This window comes from Electrona antarctica, assembly GCF_951216825.1.
Source record: "Electrona antarctica genome assembly, chromosome: 19".
Taxonomy (NCBI): domain Eukaryota; kingdom Metazoa; phylum Chordata; class Actinopteri; order Myctophiformes; family Myctophidae; genus Electrona; species Electrona antarctica.
In genome coordinates, this window is record NC_136800.1 from 25,656,531 (window position 1) to 25,671,880 (window position 15,350).

At 44.9% G+C, this 15,350-nt stretch overlaps 1 protein-coding gene across 5 annotated transcripts in view; it reads right to left on the minus strand.

Annotated features, from left to right (window-relative positions):
• Positions 1-15,350, minus strand: part of rasal2 (RAS protein activator like 2) — a 110,839-nt gene that overhangs the window by 21,045 nt on the left and 74,444 nt on the right. For all 5 annotated transcript variants that reach the window (XR_013792388.1, XM_079529603.1, XM_079529601.1 and 2 more), the window contains exons 6-11: positions 4,817-4,970; positions 4,327-4,425; positions 3,527-3,747; positions 2,881-3,011; positions 1,689-1,891; positions 225-369 (exon numbers count right to left, since the gene is read on the minus strand). Coding sequence is in view for 4 of the 5 variants with exons in the window: in XM_079529603.1 (XP_079385729.1) it covers positions 225-369; positions 1,689-1,891; positions 2,881-3,011; positions 3,527-3,747; positions 4,327-4,425; positions 4,817-4,970 (953 nt within the window). In the remaining variant the exon portion in view is untranslated. The remainder of the gene's footprint in view (positions 1-224; positions 370-1,688; positions 1,892-2,880; positions 3,012-3,526; positions 3,748-4,326; positions 4,426-4,816; positions 4,971-15,350) is intronic.

The following is a 15,350-nucleotide window of genomic DNA, read 5'->3' on the forward strand; positions in this document are numbered from 1 at the left end:
AGAGATTTGGTGTAGATTGAAAAAGAACTCGCCAAGTACAACTCGGGTCTGTTTTACTAAGTGTAGAGGGGTTAAGGGGTTAAACTGAAGTGATATTGACAAATTCCAAATATTACCAATGTATTCTGAGGCACCCTTGAACACGGCACTCACTTTGAGAAACCCTGGCATGGGGCGTTAGTCACACTGCGACTGCTACATCAGTGAGCTTTAGTTCTACTCACCCAGAGCGTCGTGAAGGTATTTCTGTCCCACCAGTTTGAGGTACTCCTCGATGGCCTTGGTGGCCAGCGTGTTTTCTCTGAAGATGAGAACGTCATGGTCCGCACAGCGGTCCACCTCCGCCATCACCAAGTCTGTCAGGAAGTCCTGGAGAGGGGAGGGGTGGGGAGTAGAGGGTAAGGGAGGGGAGGATGGGAGGGGAGGGTAAGGGCGGGGAGGGAAGGAGAGGATAAGGGAGGGGAGGATAGGAGAGGATAAGGGAGGGGTGGATAGTCATTAAAGCTATTGTGTGTTGCGTTAGATAGCTCTAGATTGATCTTTATTGGTCTCACGGGGGAATGTGTGCTTTGGCAAGCCCGTTTTAACATTTAATCGAACCACACTCCTATCTGTAATTACGTTGTAGATATCCATAATCACATTCCTCCAAGTGAAAATTGCATTTACTCACTAGTCGTAATGGTAAGATGTATATCTTACCAGGATAATGGTATGGAAATAATAAGATATAAGATATATATTCTTACCTGGAGAAATTATATTTCAAGACATCTACAACTTCATTTCTCAAAATTCAATCGATATCTTTAAAAAGTACAAGTGACTGTTATAAAGACGCCTTCCACAAACAAATCTCGTTTTTCGGCATGCTACAGCTGCCTCTCAGCCCTTATAAAATACTAAACTGTGGCCTCTAGTGGCTTATGGCTTTAGTAAAAACCAGTAAACTGACCTGCATAAACCAGTGTATAATGCAGTATAAACCAGTATAATGGGACCAGTATAATGAGGTATAAGGCAGTATAAACCAGTATTATCGGACCTGTATACAGTAAACCAGTATAATTTAGTATACCGGTAAACCTGTATAAACGGACCTGTATAAACCAGTATAATGCAGTATGAGCCAGTATAAACAACCATATATAAACCAGTATAAACCAGTATACTGTAAACAAACCTGTATAATGTAGTATACTGGTAAACCAGTATAAAGGGGCCTGTATAGAGCGTCGCAGTCCCGCCTCCTACCCTGGACCAGGAAATAAAACCCAAGGCATTATTCTCATAGACATTTCTTAAAGTATTTATTTAAAGACGGTTACGCCGCGGACAAAGCCAACTCGAGTCGTGACAACTCATGACAACACAAACAATATTTTGGACCAAACAAATAATTACAAAGAAGAAAAACAACAAAAAAAGTGTTGTAACCTGCCGTTTTTTTCTTCTTTCTAATTATTTGTTTGGTCCAAAATATTGTTTGTGTTGTCATGAGTTGTCACGACTCGAGTTGGCTTTGTCCGCGGCGTAACCGTCTTTAAATAAATACTTTAAGAAATGTCTATGAGAATAATGCATTGGGTTTCATTTCCTGGTCCAGGGTAGGAGGCGGGACTGCGACGCTCTATAAAGCAGCATAATGCTGTATAGTGTATACAGTAAAGCATGCAGTATGAACTAACCCTTGCTCGTCCAGTGCTCTGCAGTATGTGGACCAGAGCACAGGCCATCTCCTCTTTGTTCTTGACGCTGATAACAGGCTCCAGGACAGAACACAGCATGGTGTAGTTGTTGGTGATAAACTCTGCAAACTCCTTGTACTGTTCCATAGGCAAGATGGAGATGGTCTGGAAACGACACTTGATGCGGATAGAAGGCCCTCCACCTGCAATGATGATGAAGAAAATAATAACACCACTGACTGAATACAGCTAAAGTTAACCTTAACCCATTGACCGCCACCATTGACTCCAGCCCTGTGGCTACCCCGCCAACACGATGCACCCGTGGTTTCTTTTATTTTGAAAACCCCAAAAGTTCACCACAAATGAGAAGTTCATAGTTTAGCTGGTATCCTATAGTTTCAATGTATAGACTCTAGGTTCTAGATTCTAGGTTATTGGTTTAACTGTGATGCTAGTTTGCTGAGGCACTACAATGTCTCTTTGCAATCAAGGAGTATGAAACATTGAAACAGAGTGTTGTATCATTTTGCTTTAAAGTGTTATCCCGTGTATCGCCCGATGCTTCATTCAATTTGACGTGCTCCCCATGGATGTTTTATGTCCCGGTGTTGGAATCATTCTGAGTGGAATGCACTCTGCTTCAACCCTAGCATCTCTAGTCTGGGGGGAACATTCACAGAAAATAGCCGATCTACAAGCTCAAAAGAGCAGCTCTCAACGTGTCACTTTCATGATACATTAAGATCTGGTAGCAGCACTATTTTCAATATTAAAACAAATAATGATAATAAAAACAAAAGGCCTAAAACAGGGATAGATTATTAATCTTTTTTTCTTTTTTTGGGGAGCCCTAGCCCCTCCTATATACAGCATTTGTCCACACACCGTCTCATATTTTCCATTGACAATGAAAGGAGAAATTAGGTCATATGTGCCTCAACTATGATGTAAATGTGTGGCAACGCAAACATTAAATGCCATTGACAATGAAGGGAAAAGTTACGTCATATGTAGACGAGCAAATCGGCTAACCAATCACATAAATTCAGTTGTTCATGAGATGATGTATGAAAATGAAATGATAAGAGCGCCCCTCACTTCACACGGGTGTGATTTTTAAATAATAGATTACTTAAATTATAACCCTGAATCTAATCCTAGAGGGGCGGGGTTAGCCTCTGACTCTCACCTTTGACCTTGCTGGTGGTGGGCGTGCTCACTGGGTACCACTTCTCCACGAACTGTCGTCCCGTCACCCCGGCAACGGGGATGTTGACCAATCCCACGTAGTTGTTCTTGTCCTTCTTCTTCTTCTTGTCGCTGTCGAGGTTCAAGATTTAAGAATCAGGATTCAATATTCAAGAATCAAGATTCCATATTTAATCATCAGGATTCAAGAATCAAGGACTTTGTCTCTGCAAATCAGTGCTGGAGAGTACAGTACATTTACTTGAGTAAATTTGTATATACTGTATATGTTTTTGGATACATCATACTTGTGAGTTTCACACCAAATTTCAAGGACAAAGCATGTATCTTGACTGCACTACATTTCTAGGAATGGGATTTAGTTTTTCTTTTTTTTCTTTGTTAATTTTGTAATAAAAACATAATATTACGTTCTGGCACAGGAGGGGTGTGCTGATAAAAACGTATCAAAACGTTTTGTCACAGAATGTGTTAAGGAGATTTGCGTCATCTCCATTCACTTCATCGGGCCAGTTCTTCTATGGGCGTGTGTCACTATTTGGAGTTACATGAACCACGTGACCGGCGCTGCTTTCTGCCGCCCTTCATTAGCGCAACTCTCAATAGGAGGCTCTGGTAACAGTTACCTGTCGCGGTAGACGTGCACGGTGACGCTGCGCACGGCCGGCAGGCCGGAGAAGTCGAAGTGCTCTCCCCAGAACAGGCAGTCGTGGCGAGGCTTGCTGGTGGTGCGAGCGAACAGCACGTCGTCCAAGCACAGCTCGCAGAAATACTTCTTCTTCGGCGGCAGGTCCTTCGCCTCGATGATCCACAGACGGAGCATGTTCTCCGACCGACGGCAATTATCCTGACGGGGGGAAGAGAGAGAGAGAGAGAGAGAGAGAGAGAGAGAGAGAGAGAGAGAGAGAGAGAGAGAGAGAGAGAGAGAGAGTGGGGGGGGGGGGGGGGTGGCGTCATGGAGAGAATCAGACAGATATACATACATCTTACACTTTTTATTTTACCTCTTTTTCTCCCAATTTAGTCGTAATGCCACTTATTCCTGATATAGACGTATAGCCATTGTCTTTGCCTATATGTGCAGTGACAAATATCACCCTCCTCATCTCCGGCGTCCATAACGAAACGTTCTGCGAGTTGAGTGAGACTGACAGCATCAAAGATAACCTTCTGATGGATTTTGAATGGTTGTCAATGTGTCTATCGCTCATAAATCGTGAAGTCGCACTGAAAGTGATCAGAATTATGTTGACTACGACTACTTTTGTCGTCATAGTCGTGGTGAGCCACCAAGCTGGTTTTGGTTTATACACACACATGCAGTACATACATGGTCTGTTGCTTGCTAAGCAACAGATGCTGATGTATTTAGCAAAGCATGCAGCCAGAAATGGAGACAGAGAGAGGGATGATGTTTAAAAGTCACCTTGTTTGGTTGAACGGTTCGTCTCAGGTTCTCCATCCATTTGTCTCTTTCTGACGCTGAAGCACAACTGAAGCACTTACTGCCTCCTGAGTACGTCACCTATATACACACACACACACACACACACACACACACACACACACACACACACACACACACACACACACACACACACACACACACACACACACACACACACACACACACACACACACACACACACACACACACACACACACACACACACACACACACAGAGAGATAAATAGCTGATCTACATACAAGCTCACACTTGTAGATCTGCTATATTTCGGCTTACTCTTTAAAAACGGCATTCATGAAATCGTTGTCGCTAATATATTGTTTATTAATACAAAGTTTATTATTAATATTAATACAAACTGTGTGACTCGACTGTGTGTGTGTGTGTGTGTGTGTGTGTGTGTGTGTGTGTGTGTGTGTGTGTGTGTGTGTGCGCGCGCGCGCGTACCTCAAAGCAGTAGTCCTGTCCCAGGATGCTGCTGTGCAGAGGTTTAATGTAAATGTCCTCCTCCATGTTCAGGTCCAGTGCCTCCACGGCGCTGCCCGGAGACAGCAGAGACTCATGGGAGCTGGACTCCTTCAGCTTGGGTAGTGCCCGTGATCTGGAAGAGACACACACCAAGGTTAAAATAGTTAACTAACACTAAATAAAAAACTAAAACTAGAAACATTTAGTTAACTGAAACTAAATAAAAAATAAAAATAAATTCACAAAACTAACTAAAACTAACTGAAATTATAGACAAAATACTCTAGTTTTTTTTGGATATTTATAATGTAATCTTTTTAAATTAATTATATTTATTTTAAGTTTTACAGCAGTTTTAAGCACCGTACGGCAGCATGTAGCCACGCTTTACGTCGCTTGTTTACATTCTGCACCATGCTAGTGCTGCCTGAAACTGACTACATGTTACTTGGAAAAATAGCTAAAGTTGGAAGAAAGAGACACAGTCCAATATGGGATTACTTTGAATATGACAGCGAGAGAGACGCAAGCAAGTGCCTTGTGGAAAAAGATGATCGTAAAATATACGGAGCACGTCTGAAGGGCATATATTGTATAAGAATCGGGCATTTGTGGAATGAGCAACACAGCTAAATGTCTGGGTAGTGCCTCAAAAACATTTGCCAAAATGGCTAGTGGTATTCACTATTCACCCTAGCTTTGAGTTGCTTAGTGGATTGCACTCTCACACAGTAATAAGGGGAAAAAAACACTTATTGGTAATTTTTACACTTTATTAATGTTACACTCAGTGTTAGGGAACTCAGTAGCGTCTGGAAGATCCATACACACTTTACACAGCCACAACAGCTTGGTATGGTATGGGGCAGTATCTCTCTCACAGGCAACAGCTTGGTATGGTATGGGGCAGTATCTCTCTCACAGGCAACAGCTTGGTATGGTATGGGGCAGTATCTCTCTCACAGACAACAGCTTGGTATGGTATGGGGCAGTATCTCTCTCACAGACAACAGCTTGGTATGGTATGGGGCAGTATCTCTCTCACAGACAACAGCTTGGTATGGTATGGGGCAGTATCTCTCTCACAGACAACAGCTTGGTATGGTATGGGGCAGTATCTCTCTCACAGACAACAGCTTGGTATGGTATGGGGCAGTATCTCTCTCACAGACAACAGCTTGGTATGGTATGGGGCAGTATCTCTCTCACAGACAACAGCTTGGTATGGTATGGGGCAGTATCTCTCTCACAGACAACAGCTTGGTATGGTATGGGGCAGTATCTCTCTCACAGACAACAGCTTGGTATGGTATGGGGCAGTATCTCTCTCACAGACAACAGCTTGGTATGGTATGGGGCAGTATCTCTCTCACAGACAACAGCTTGGCATGGTATGGGGCAGTATCTCTCTCACAGGCAAGACACAACTTGTCATCATTAAATGCAATCTCAATGCAGTGAGATTCTGGAGCCAGTGGCGATCCCATATCTTCAGAATCTGGGACCTAGCCATCCTCCACGATGACAACACTCGCCCCCACAGAGCCCTAACGCCATCCTCCAGGATGACAACGCTCGCCCCCACAGAGCCAGGATCTGAGGATCATCCAGAATTTGGGAGTGGAGAGGATGGAATGGCCTGCCATTCAGACCTCAACCCATTTGAACACTCATCCAACGTGACTTTTGTCAAGTCACGTTGGATGACTTGACAAAACCTGGTTGAGGAATGGGATGCCATCCCACAGAAAAATGTGGCTAGCATAAGGAGGAGGTGCCAAGCTGCTGTGTGTTTGAGTGGAGCAGGCAGCAGCAGTGAAGATGATCTCCCTGATCCAATCATAATTATGCGATGTCACCGTGTTTTTCTATCTCTCTCTCACTCTCTGTTTCTCTCGCTCTCTGCATTCTTCCAATGCTTTGTGTGTGTGTGTGTGTGTGAGAGAGAGTGTGAGTGAGTGAGTGTGTGTGCGTGCGCTGCTGCCTATTTTCACACGCACTCGGGCAGACGCGTGCAAGACTCTGTCTTTGAAGTCTGCATGTTGCTTTTCATAAAGTATTTTGTGCTCTTCAACGAGATGATCAACTTCTCAACCGAGACCATGTTGGCAGAAACAAAACAAAAACAAGGATGGTAGCTCTGGAAGGACAGCACTGCTCAAATGATGAAAGACAGCTGCGAAAAACGGATGATATATTTATTCGGCGGCAGTGTGCAAACATGATTAACATTGACGTGATTTTTTACGTGCTCCGAAATTCGCTCCTTGAACTCCTTCTAGGGCAGTGGTTCTCAAAGTGGTCAGAGGGGTCCTTAAGAGGGCTCCCCATCCCCCAAGTGCATTAATACAGCCCTTAGAATATGGAGCTAAGAGGTTTCTGGCCGACAGCAACGATGTACAACAGCATAAACAACGACATACACCCATCAACAACAATGCTTTCATCATGCAGGACAAAAGAAATAAGAACACTGACAGTAACCATGTCAGATAGTGTCCTTACGGTAATTAACTGCTAATTAGTCTATTGAACGAGCAGAGCAACCTTCCTGTGTCTCGTTATAAATCGTTTTTCATGGCAAAAACCGAACTAAGTACTGTGCAGTGGTGGAAGGTTGCTACTGTAAGTATATTTACTTAAGTATGTAGTATGTACTTTTAATTCTACTCTATTCTACTCACTACATCTCAGAGGCATTTATTTGAAAACTTCAAATAAACTAGTTACTAGTTTGTGTGTAGATTTCGATTATTATTAGGAAACAGACATTAAACACTAGGGATGTCTCAATCACGTTTGTTTTGCTCCCAATCCGATTCCGATCATTGGATTTTGAGTATCTGCCGATACAGATTTTTCCCAATCCGATATTTATAAGCCATATCACAATAGTAAAACATCCAAAATCACAGACAATATCCAGTCTAATATCATGACATGGATATAATATTGATACAATGATCACATTTTTTATCCATGGTAAGTGTCCAGAAAGCATTTTACGAGCAGGAGAGCGCTTCGAATATCGCCTCTGTCGGGCGGAAACCTCTCACACACGTCTGTCAACAACAACTGCCACTTTCCAGGGTTCACATTCAAAAGTAGCAAACGTACTGTAGCAGATCGACAACCTCACAACGTTTCGGTTTGGCGGATCTACTACTTTTGTGCGACTTTTTGATCGGCTATTTAACAATAACAGATCACACACAAACACACACAGCAGTTGGATGTCCGCTGGGGATGTGACCTGCGTCATTGTGATGGATACAAAGGTCAGGCTGCAGGCAATGAATGAAAACAGGAGAGAGGAGATGGGAGGGGAGGATAGGAGAGGGGAGGGGGGGGAGGAGAGGAGATGGGAGGGGAGGATAGGAGAGGGGAGGGGAGGGGGGAGAGGAGAGGGGAGGATATGAGAGGAGAGGGGAGGAGGAGGAGGCGATACCTACGATAAACAACCACACAGCCAGGATACAGCACCTCCTCCCCAAAGCATCTCAGCCAGGCATCTTCACCTCCTGCTACTCCTCCTGTTTCTCTCCTCATCCCTCTCTCACTTCCTCTTAAGTATGAGGAGCGACAAACTCAAGTGCCTTCTCTTCCCAGCTGATTAAAAAAACCAACATCCCCTGGAACCGACCAATCGCCTCAGGCCCCAGAGGGCGTCGCCATAGTGACGCCCACCCCCCACCCCCCCCCGGAGGGAGAGGCAGGCGCTAGGCAGCCGAGTGACGTAGGGTGACACCCCACGTGACGGGGGTGACACAGCAGGGAGACACGCACGCACGCACGCACGCACGCACGCACGCACGCACGCACGCACGCACGCACGCACGCACGCACGCACGCACGCACACACAAGCACAGTTGTTGTGACTTGTAAGCTTTTGGAACTGCTATGTTTGGCACGCACGACACCGGAACATAACCAAGTATAAATTGGGCCTATTGCTCAAATTCTACTATACTTGCGGGGATATTTGGTCCTCACAAGTATAGTAATACACGTAAACATACAAACACAAGCTCGCACAAATGAAAGCAGGTGCACACGTGCACGCACACACCGGTGGTGTAAGAAGTACAGGTACTCAGTTTATGTTTTTTACGTAGCAATACCACCATGTAGAAATACTCTGAAGTAAAAGTCCTGTTTTCAAAATAAATGTTACTTGAGTAAAGAGCACTGGCATGAAACTTAGCTTTAAGTGCCAAATGTAAATGTACTAATTATGCAGAAGTCTTCCTTGGCTCCAAAATCAATTGCTTCAGTTTGTGCCTTTGTTTAGATATTGAACAGTAGAATGGATTCTTGCAGAACTACACATAATTCTTTGTCCGCCAAGCTGTGTAATTAGCTATAGACACAAAGTAGTCCCTGTCCTTTAAGTATGATTTAAAATAGTACTGTGCCAGAAGGTCCCACCCAGATTTCAAGTCTAGTCTAGCAGTATGTTGTGGTCGACCGTGTCGAATGCAGCACTGAGGTCTCGTGATACTGAGACTGAAATTCTACCACTGTCTGTCTTTGAGTGGATGTCATTGAAGACGTCAATGAGAGCAGCCTCAGTGCTGTGGTGTGGTCCAAATCCTGACTGGAAGATATCAAAGTGGTCGATTGGTTCCAAGATGTTGCGATGTGACAGTAGTGATAGTTGTAAATAGTAGTAAAATAAGTAATAGTAGTACTAGTAGTGGTAGTGGTGATGGTAAAAAAATATATATATCCCAAAATTTTTGTAATCCATTTTTTGTCAATATAGTAGTGTAATGCTGGGCGCTACACTCCCTTTGCCAACCTGGGGAGAGCAACGGACTGACCTCATGTTTCTTTCAATGAATGAGGAGTCCAAGCCACTTCTTTTCACCTGACAAGGGGAGTTTCCCCGGTTGGACGTAGCATGTGGAAGGAACACGTTATTCCAACCAGTTCCTTTCCCCTCCCTGGCTGGCCAAGGGGAGGCAGTTTAGAGACCAGGAAGAAGAGGAGTTTGTTACCGGTAAGGTAGTTTGACAAGAACATTGCTAAGTCTGGATGAGAGCACAAACTAATTCTGACCTTCTACTGGGAAACACAACACACTGTTGAACAACAAAACGTTTCCATATACTGTACATGAGAACTATATAATAATAAGACATAATCCATGTTCTATTTTAAAATGTGTAGAAGCTAAAATCTCTCTGTATCAGAGATGTGATTCCAGCATCCAGACGGGTCGATACACACAGAGAGACAGGAAGCTACCGGAATGAGTTACTGAAATATGATCAGACTTTAACAACATTACACTGAGAGAGAGAGAGAGAGAGAGAGAGAGAGAGAGAGAGAGAGAGAGAGAGAGAGAAGGAGAAAGGGGGGGGGCGACAGACAGACAGAAACATTCATTCTGTGAGCTGACCAGTAAAACCACTGTGCTACCGTTGACAGTTTAGGGGGGGGGGGAGCGGTCAAAGTTCACAGTACATGTTGTGGGTTGATGGTTGGTGTGTGTGACCAATCAGTGACCAATAGTAACACAGCTGTCCCAGTGACCAATAGTAACACAGCTGTCCCAGTGACCAATAGTAACACAGCTGTCCCAGTGACCAATAGTAACACAGCTGTCCCAGTGACCAATAGTAACACAGCTGTCTCAGTGACCAATAGTAACACAGCTGTCTCAGTGACCAATAGTAACACAGCTGTCTCAGTGACCAATAGTAACACAGCTGTCCCAGTGACCAATAGTAACACAGCTGTCCCAGTGACCAATAGTAACACAGCTGTCCCAGTGACCAATAGTAACACAGCTGTCCCAGTGACCAATAGTAACACAGCTGTCTCAGTGACCAATAGTAACACAGCTGTCCCAGTGACCAATGGTAACACAGCTGTCTCAGTGACCAATGGTAACACAGCTGTCCCAGTGACCAATAGTAACACAGCTGTCTCAGTGACCAATAGTAACACAGCTGTCTCAGTGACCAGCTGTGTGTCTGCATGGTTATATTTTGTCTGTCTGTCCAGTGTTGCTGGTGAGCCGCTTTGTGAAACATTATATACACAGACAGACAGACAGACAGACAGACAGACAGACAGACAGACAGACAGACAGACAGACAGACAGACAGACAGACAGACAGACAGACAGACAGACAGACAGACAGACAGACAGACAGACAGACAGACAGACAGACAGACCTGCAGAGAACATGACCCTTCTCAGCGGAGAACGCGGGGCGAGAGCAGAGTGAGAAATCAGATCCCTCACTGCTTTTCTCTCCATCCTCCTGTCTGCGCCTCATGCACATATGACCTGACTCACAGCCTGTCTGTCTGTCTGCCTGCCTGCCTGCCTGGACTGGACTCACAGCCTGTCTGTCTGTCTGTCTGTCCATCCATCCATCCGCCCATCCATCCATCCATCCATCCATCCATCCATCTATCCATCTATCAATTGTGCTTCATCCGAGGTTTTAAAAGTCTCAGATGAGCCACCTAAAGCTTTTTTTTTTAGATATTGTTTAGATTGTTTAGAAAACAACAAAAAACAGAAAGGATCCATGCAGGTCGTTTCAAACACTCACAGCTGTGCAACTGCATTCTAACCATCAATATGCCTTTAAAAGCTTTTTAAGACTTAAACTTCCAATCCAATTAAAGGACATGGTCCACCACACACACCCTTCCCTAAAACACCCTGGACAACGCTCCACACGTCCTAGACTCTTCTCCCTTACCTAAAACACCCTGGACAACGCTCCACACATCCTAGACTCTTCTCCCTTCCCTAAAACACCCTGGACAATACTCACACATCCTAGACTCTTCTCCCTTCCCTAAAACACCCTGGACAACGCTACACGCGTCCTAGACTCTTCTCCCGTCCCTAAAACACGCTGGGTATCGCTCTACGCGTCCTAGACTCTTTTCCATTCCCTAAAACACCCTGGACAACACTCCACGCGTCCTAGACTCTTCTCCATTCCCTAAAACACCCTGGACAATGCTCCACGCGTCCTAGACTCTTCTCCCATCCCTAAAACACCCTGGACAATGCTCCACGCGTCCTAGACTCTTCTCCCATCCCTAAAACACGCTGGGCATCCCTCTACGCGTCCTAGACTCTTCTCCATTCCCTAAAACACCCTGGACAATGCTCCACGCATCGCGTCCTAGACTCTACTCCCATCCCTAAAACACCCTGGACAACGCTCCACACATCTTAGACTCTTCTTCCATAAAACACCCTGGACAACGCTCCACGCATCGCGTCCTAGACTCTTCTCCCGTCCCTAAAACACCCCGGACAACGCTCCACACATCTTAGACCAGGGATTTTCAACTGATTGTGAACCAGGGACCACCACCCTGACTTAGAATCAACCTGGGGACCACTGTTGCGTTGGTTGGGGAATCTGGGGATATGGGCTAAGATTAATGCTTTTGTAACACTTGCTATGCATCCCGTGTGTATACATTACACTGTTTCTCAACCAATGGTCCATTGACTACTAATAATTTCCTAATGATAATAATGACTCAACCAGACAATCCGCTGCACTTCCCCCTCTCTTGAGATTCTAACGCCTTTTTTCTGTTGAATTTCTTGACCTCCAATTTGGTCAGGGACCACATGCAATACTTCCAGGGACCACCAGTGGTCCACGGACCACCTGTTGAAAACCCCTGTCTTAGACTCTTCTTCCATAAAACACCCTGGACAACGCTCCACACATCTTAGACTCTTCTTCCATAAAACACCCTGGACAACGCTCCACGCATCTTAGACTCTTCTTCCAAAAAACCACAGTGTAACAGCCGTTGGCTGTTTTGTGATTGATGATGAGTATATATAGAGCTGATGTTATCATCTCTATATATATATATATATTAGTAGGCTGGCTTAGCTGGTACTAGGTTATAGGAGGAGTGCCTATTATGTTGCCTGGTACTGGTTGTTGCTTCTGTCCCCTGCAGGTGCTGAGCATTTGTGTCCCTAATGTGTTGCCGTCCTGAGGAGGGCCTGGCTTGGAGCCTGATCAGCCCTCTGATTGGTCCTGCCTCGCTTCCTAGACTATAAAGCTCACTCCATGTCTGGACTTCGGGGTGGGAACACTGCTGCGTGTGGTGTGGGAGCACGCCAGCGTGTGGCCTTCCCTCCAGCCGTCCACTTATCTGTTTCATTCTGAGTGTCTTTACATTTACTCCCTTCGGGAAGGAGTGTTTGTTAGGTGTTAGTTGTAGCTTCATTTGTCTGTTTGTTAGAGTGTGTTTGTCCATCTGTTCATCCCCACTCTGCTATGTAAGTTACTCTATAATTATTCTGGGCTCATAGAGCCACTCTGTTCATCATTTCATTATGCACGAAGCCACTTTGTATTTATTCTGTGAACTGTGTATTAAAGCAGATACTCTTTTATGAGCCGTATTGTTCTTTCACATGTTACGGGCAGTAAAACCCCTAGACTTAAACCGTTTGTAACAACAACGCTCCATACATCTTAGGCCTCACTCAGACCTTTACTGCATTGCTGTATGCTTGTTGGATGAATGTTGTGTAGTGTCATGGCCGCCCCAATGCATTTCCAATGAGAGTCACATGGTTTGACACAACATTTGTGTTGTATGAGGGGGAGGGGCGCAGTCGAAACACAGCCGAAAGCCATACAACAGCTTGTAGTCCAAAATGTGGACTACAAACCATGTGACTTCCATTGGAAATGCATTGGGGCGGCCATGACACTACACAACATTCATCCAACAAGCATACAGCAATGCAGTAAAGGTCTGAGTGAGGCCTTAGACTCTTCTTCCATAAAACACCCTGGACAACGCTCCACACATCTTAGACTCTTCTTCCATAAAACACCCTGGACAACGCTCCACACATCTTAGACTCTTCTTCCATAAAACACCCTGGACAACGCTCCACACGTCCTCACTGGCCTGCATTAGATACCACACCGTCTCTCCACGCTGTCACTAGACTGTGACTCAGCTCTCTCTCTCTCTCTCTCTCTGTGTGTGTGAGAGAGAGGGGCAGCAGGCCTCCAGTCAGCGTTAAATACTCATCCTAAAAGGAGCCAGCATGCAGACAGCAGAGCTGATCCACTGTCAGCAAGATATGTCCGTCCCAAGCACACCTGAAAGGACCTTTGTGGCGTCCCGCCATCGCAGGTCCTTTTGTTGTAGGACAGTGATGCTGCCTTCACACTGTGCTATACCATAGGACACACTGTGCTATACCATAGGACACACTGTGCTATACCATAGGACACACTGTGCTATACCATAGGACACACTGTACTATACCATAGAACACACTGTGCTATACGTTGGACACACTGTGCTATACGTTGGACACACTGTGCTATACCATAGGACACACTGTGCTATACCATAGAACACACTGTGCTATACCATAGGACACACTGTGCTATACCATAGGACACACTGTGCTATATCATAGGACACACTGTGCTATATCATAGGACACACTGTGCTATACCATAGGACACACTGTGCTATACGTTGGACACACTGCTATACCATAGGACACACTGTACTATATCATAGGACACACTGTGCTATACCCTATTTGGACACACTGTACTATACCATAGGACACACTGTGCTATACCATAGGACACACTGTGCTATACCATAGGACACACTGTACTATACCATAGGACACACTGTGCTATACCATAGGACACACTGTGCTATACCATAGGACACACTGTACTATACCATAGGACACACTGTACTATACCATAGGACACACTGTGCTATACCATAGGACACACTGTACTATACCATAGGACACACTGTGCTATATCATAGGACACACTGTACTATACCATAGGACACACTGTACTATATCATAGGACACACTGTGCTATACCATAGGACACACTGTACTATACCATAGGACACACTGTGCTATACCATAGGACACACTGTGCTATACCATAGGACACACTGTACTATACCATAGGACACACTGTACTATATCATAGGACACACTGTACTATACCATAGGACACACTGTACTATACCATAGGACACACTGTACTATACCATAGGACACACTGTACTATACCATAGGACACACTGTACTATACCATAGAACACACTGTGCTATACGTTGGACACACTGTGCTATACGTTGGACACACTGTGCTATACCATAGGACACACTGTGCTATACCATAGAACACACTGTGCTATACCATAGGACACACTGTGCTATACCATAGGACACACTGTGCTATATCATAGGACACACTGTGCTATATCATAGGACACACTGTGCTATACCATAGGACACACTGTGCTATACGTTGGACACACTGCTATACCATAGGACACACTGTACTATATCATAGGACACACTGTGCTATACCCTATTTGGACACACTGTACTATACCATAGGACACACTGTGCTATACCATAGGACACACTGTGCTATACCATAGGACACACTGTACTATACCATAGGACACACTGTGCTATACCATAGG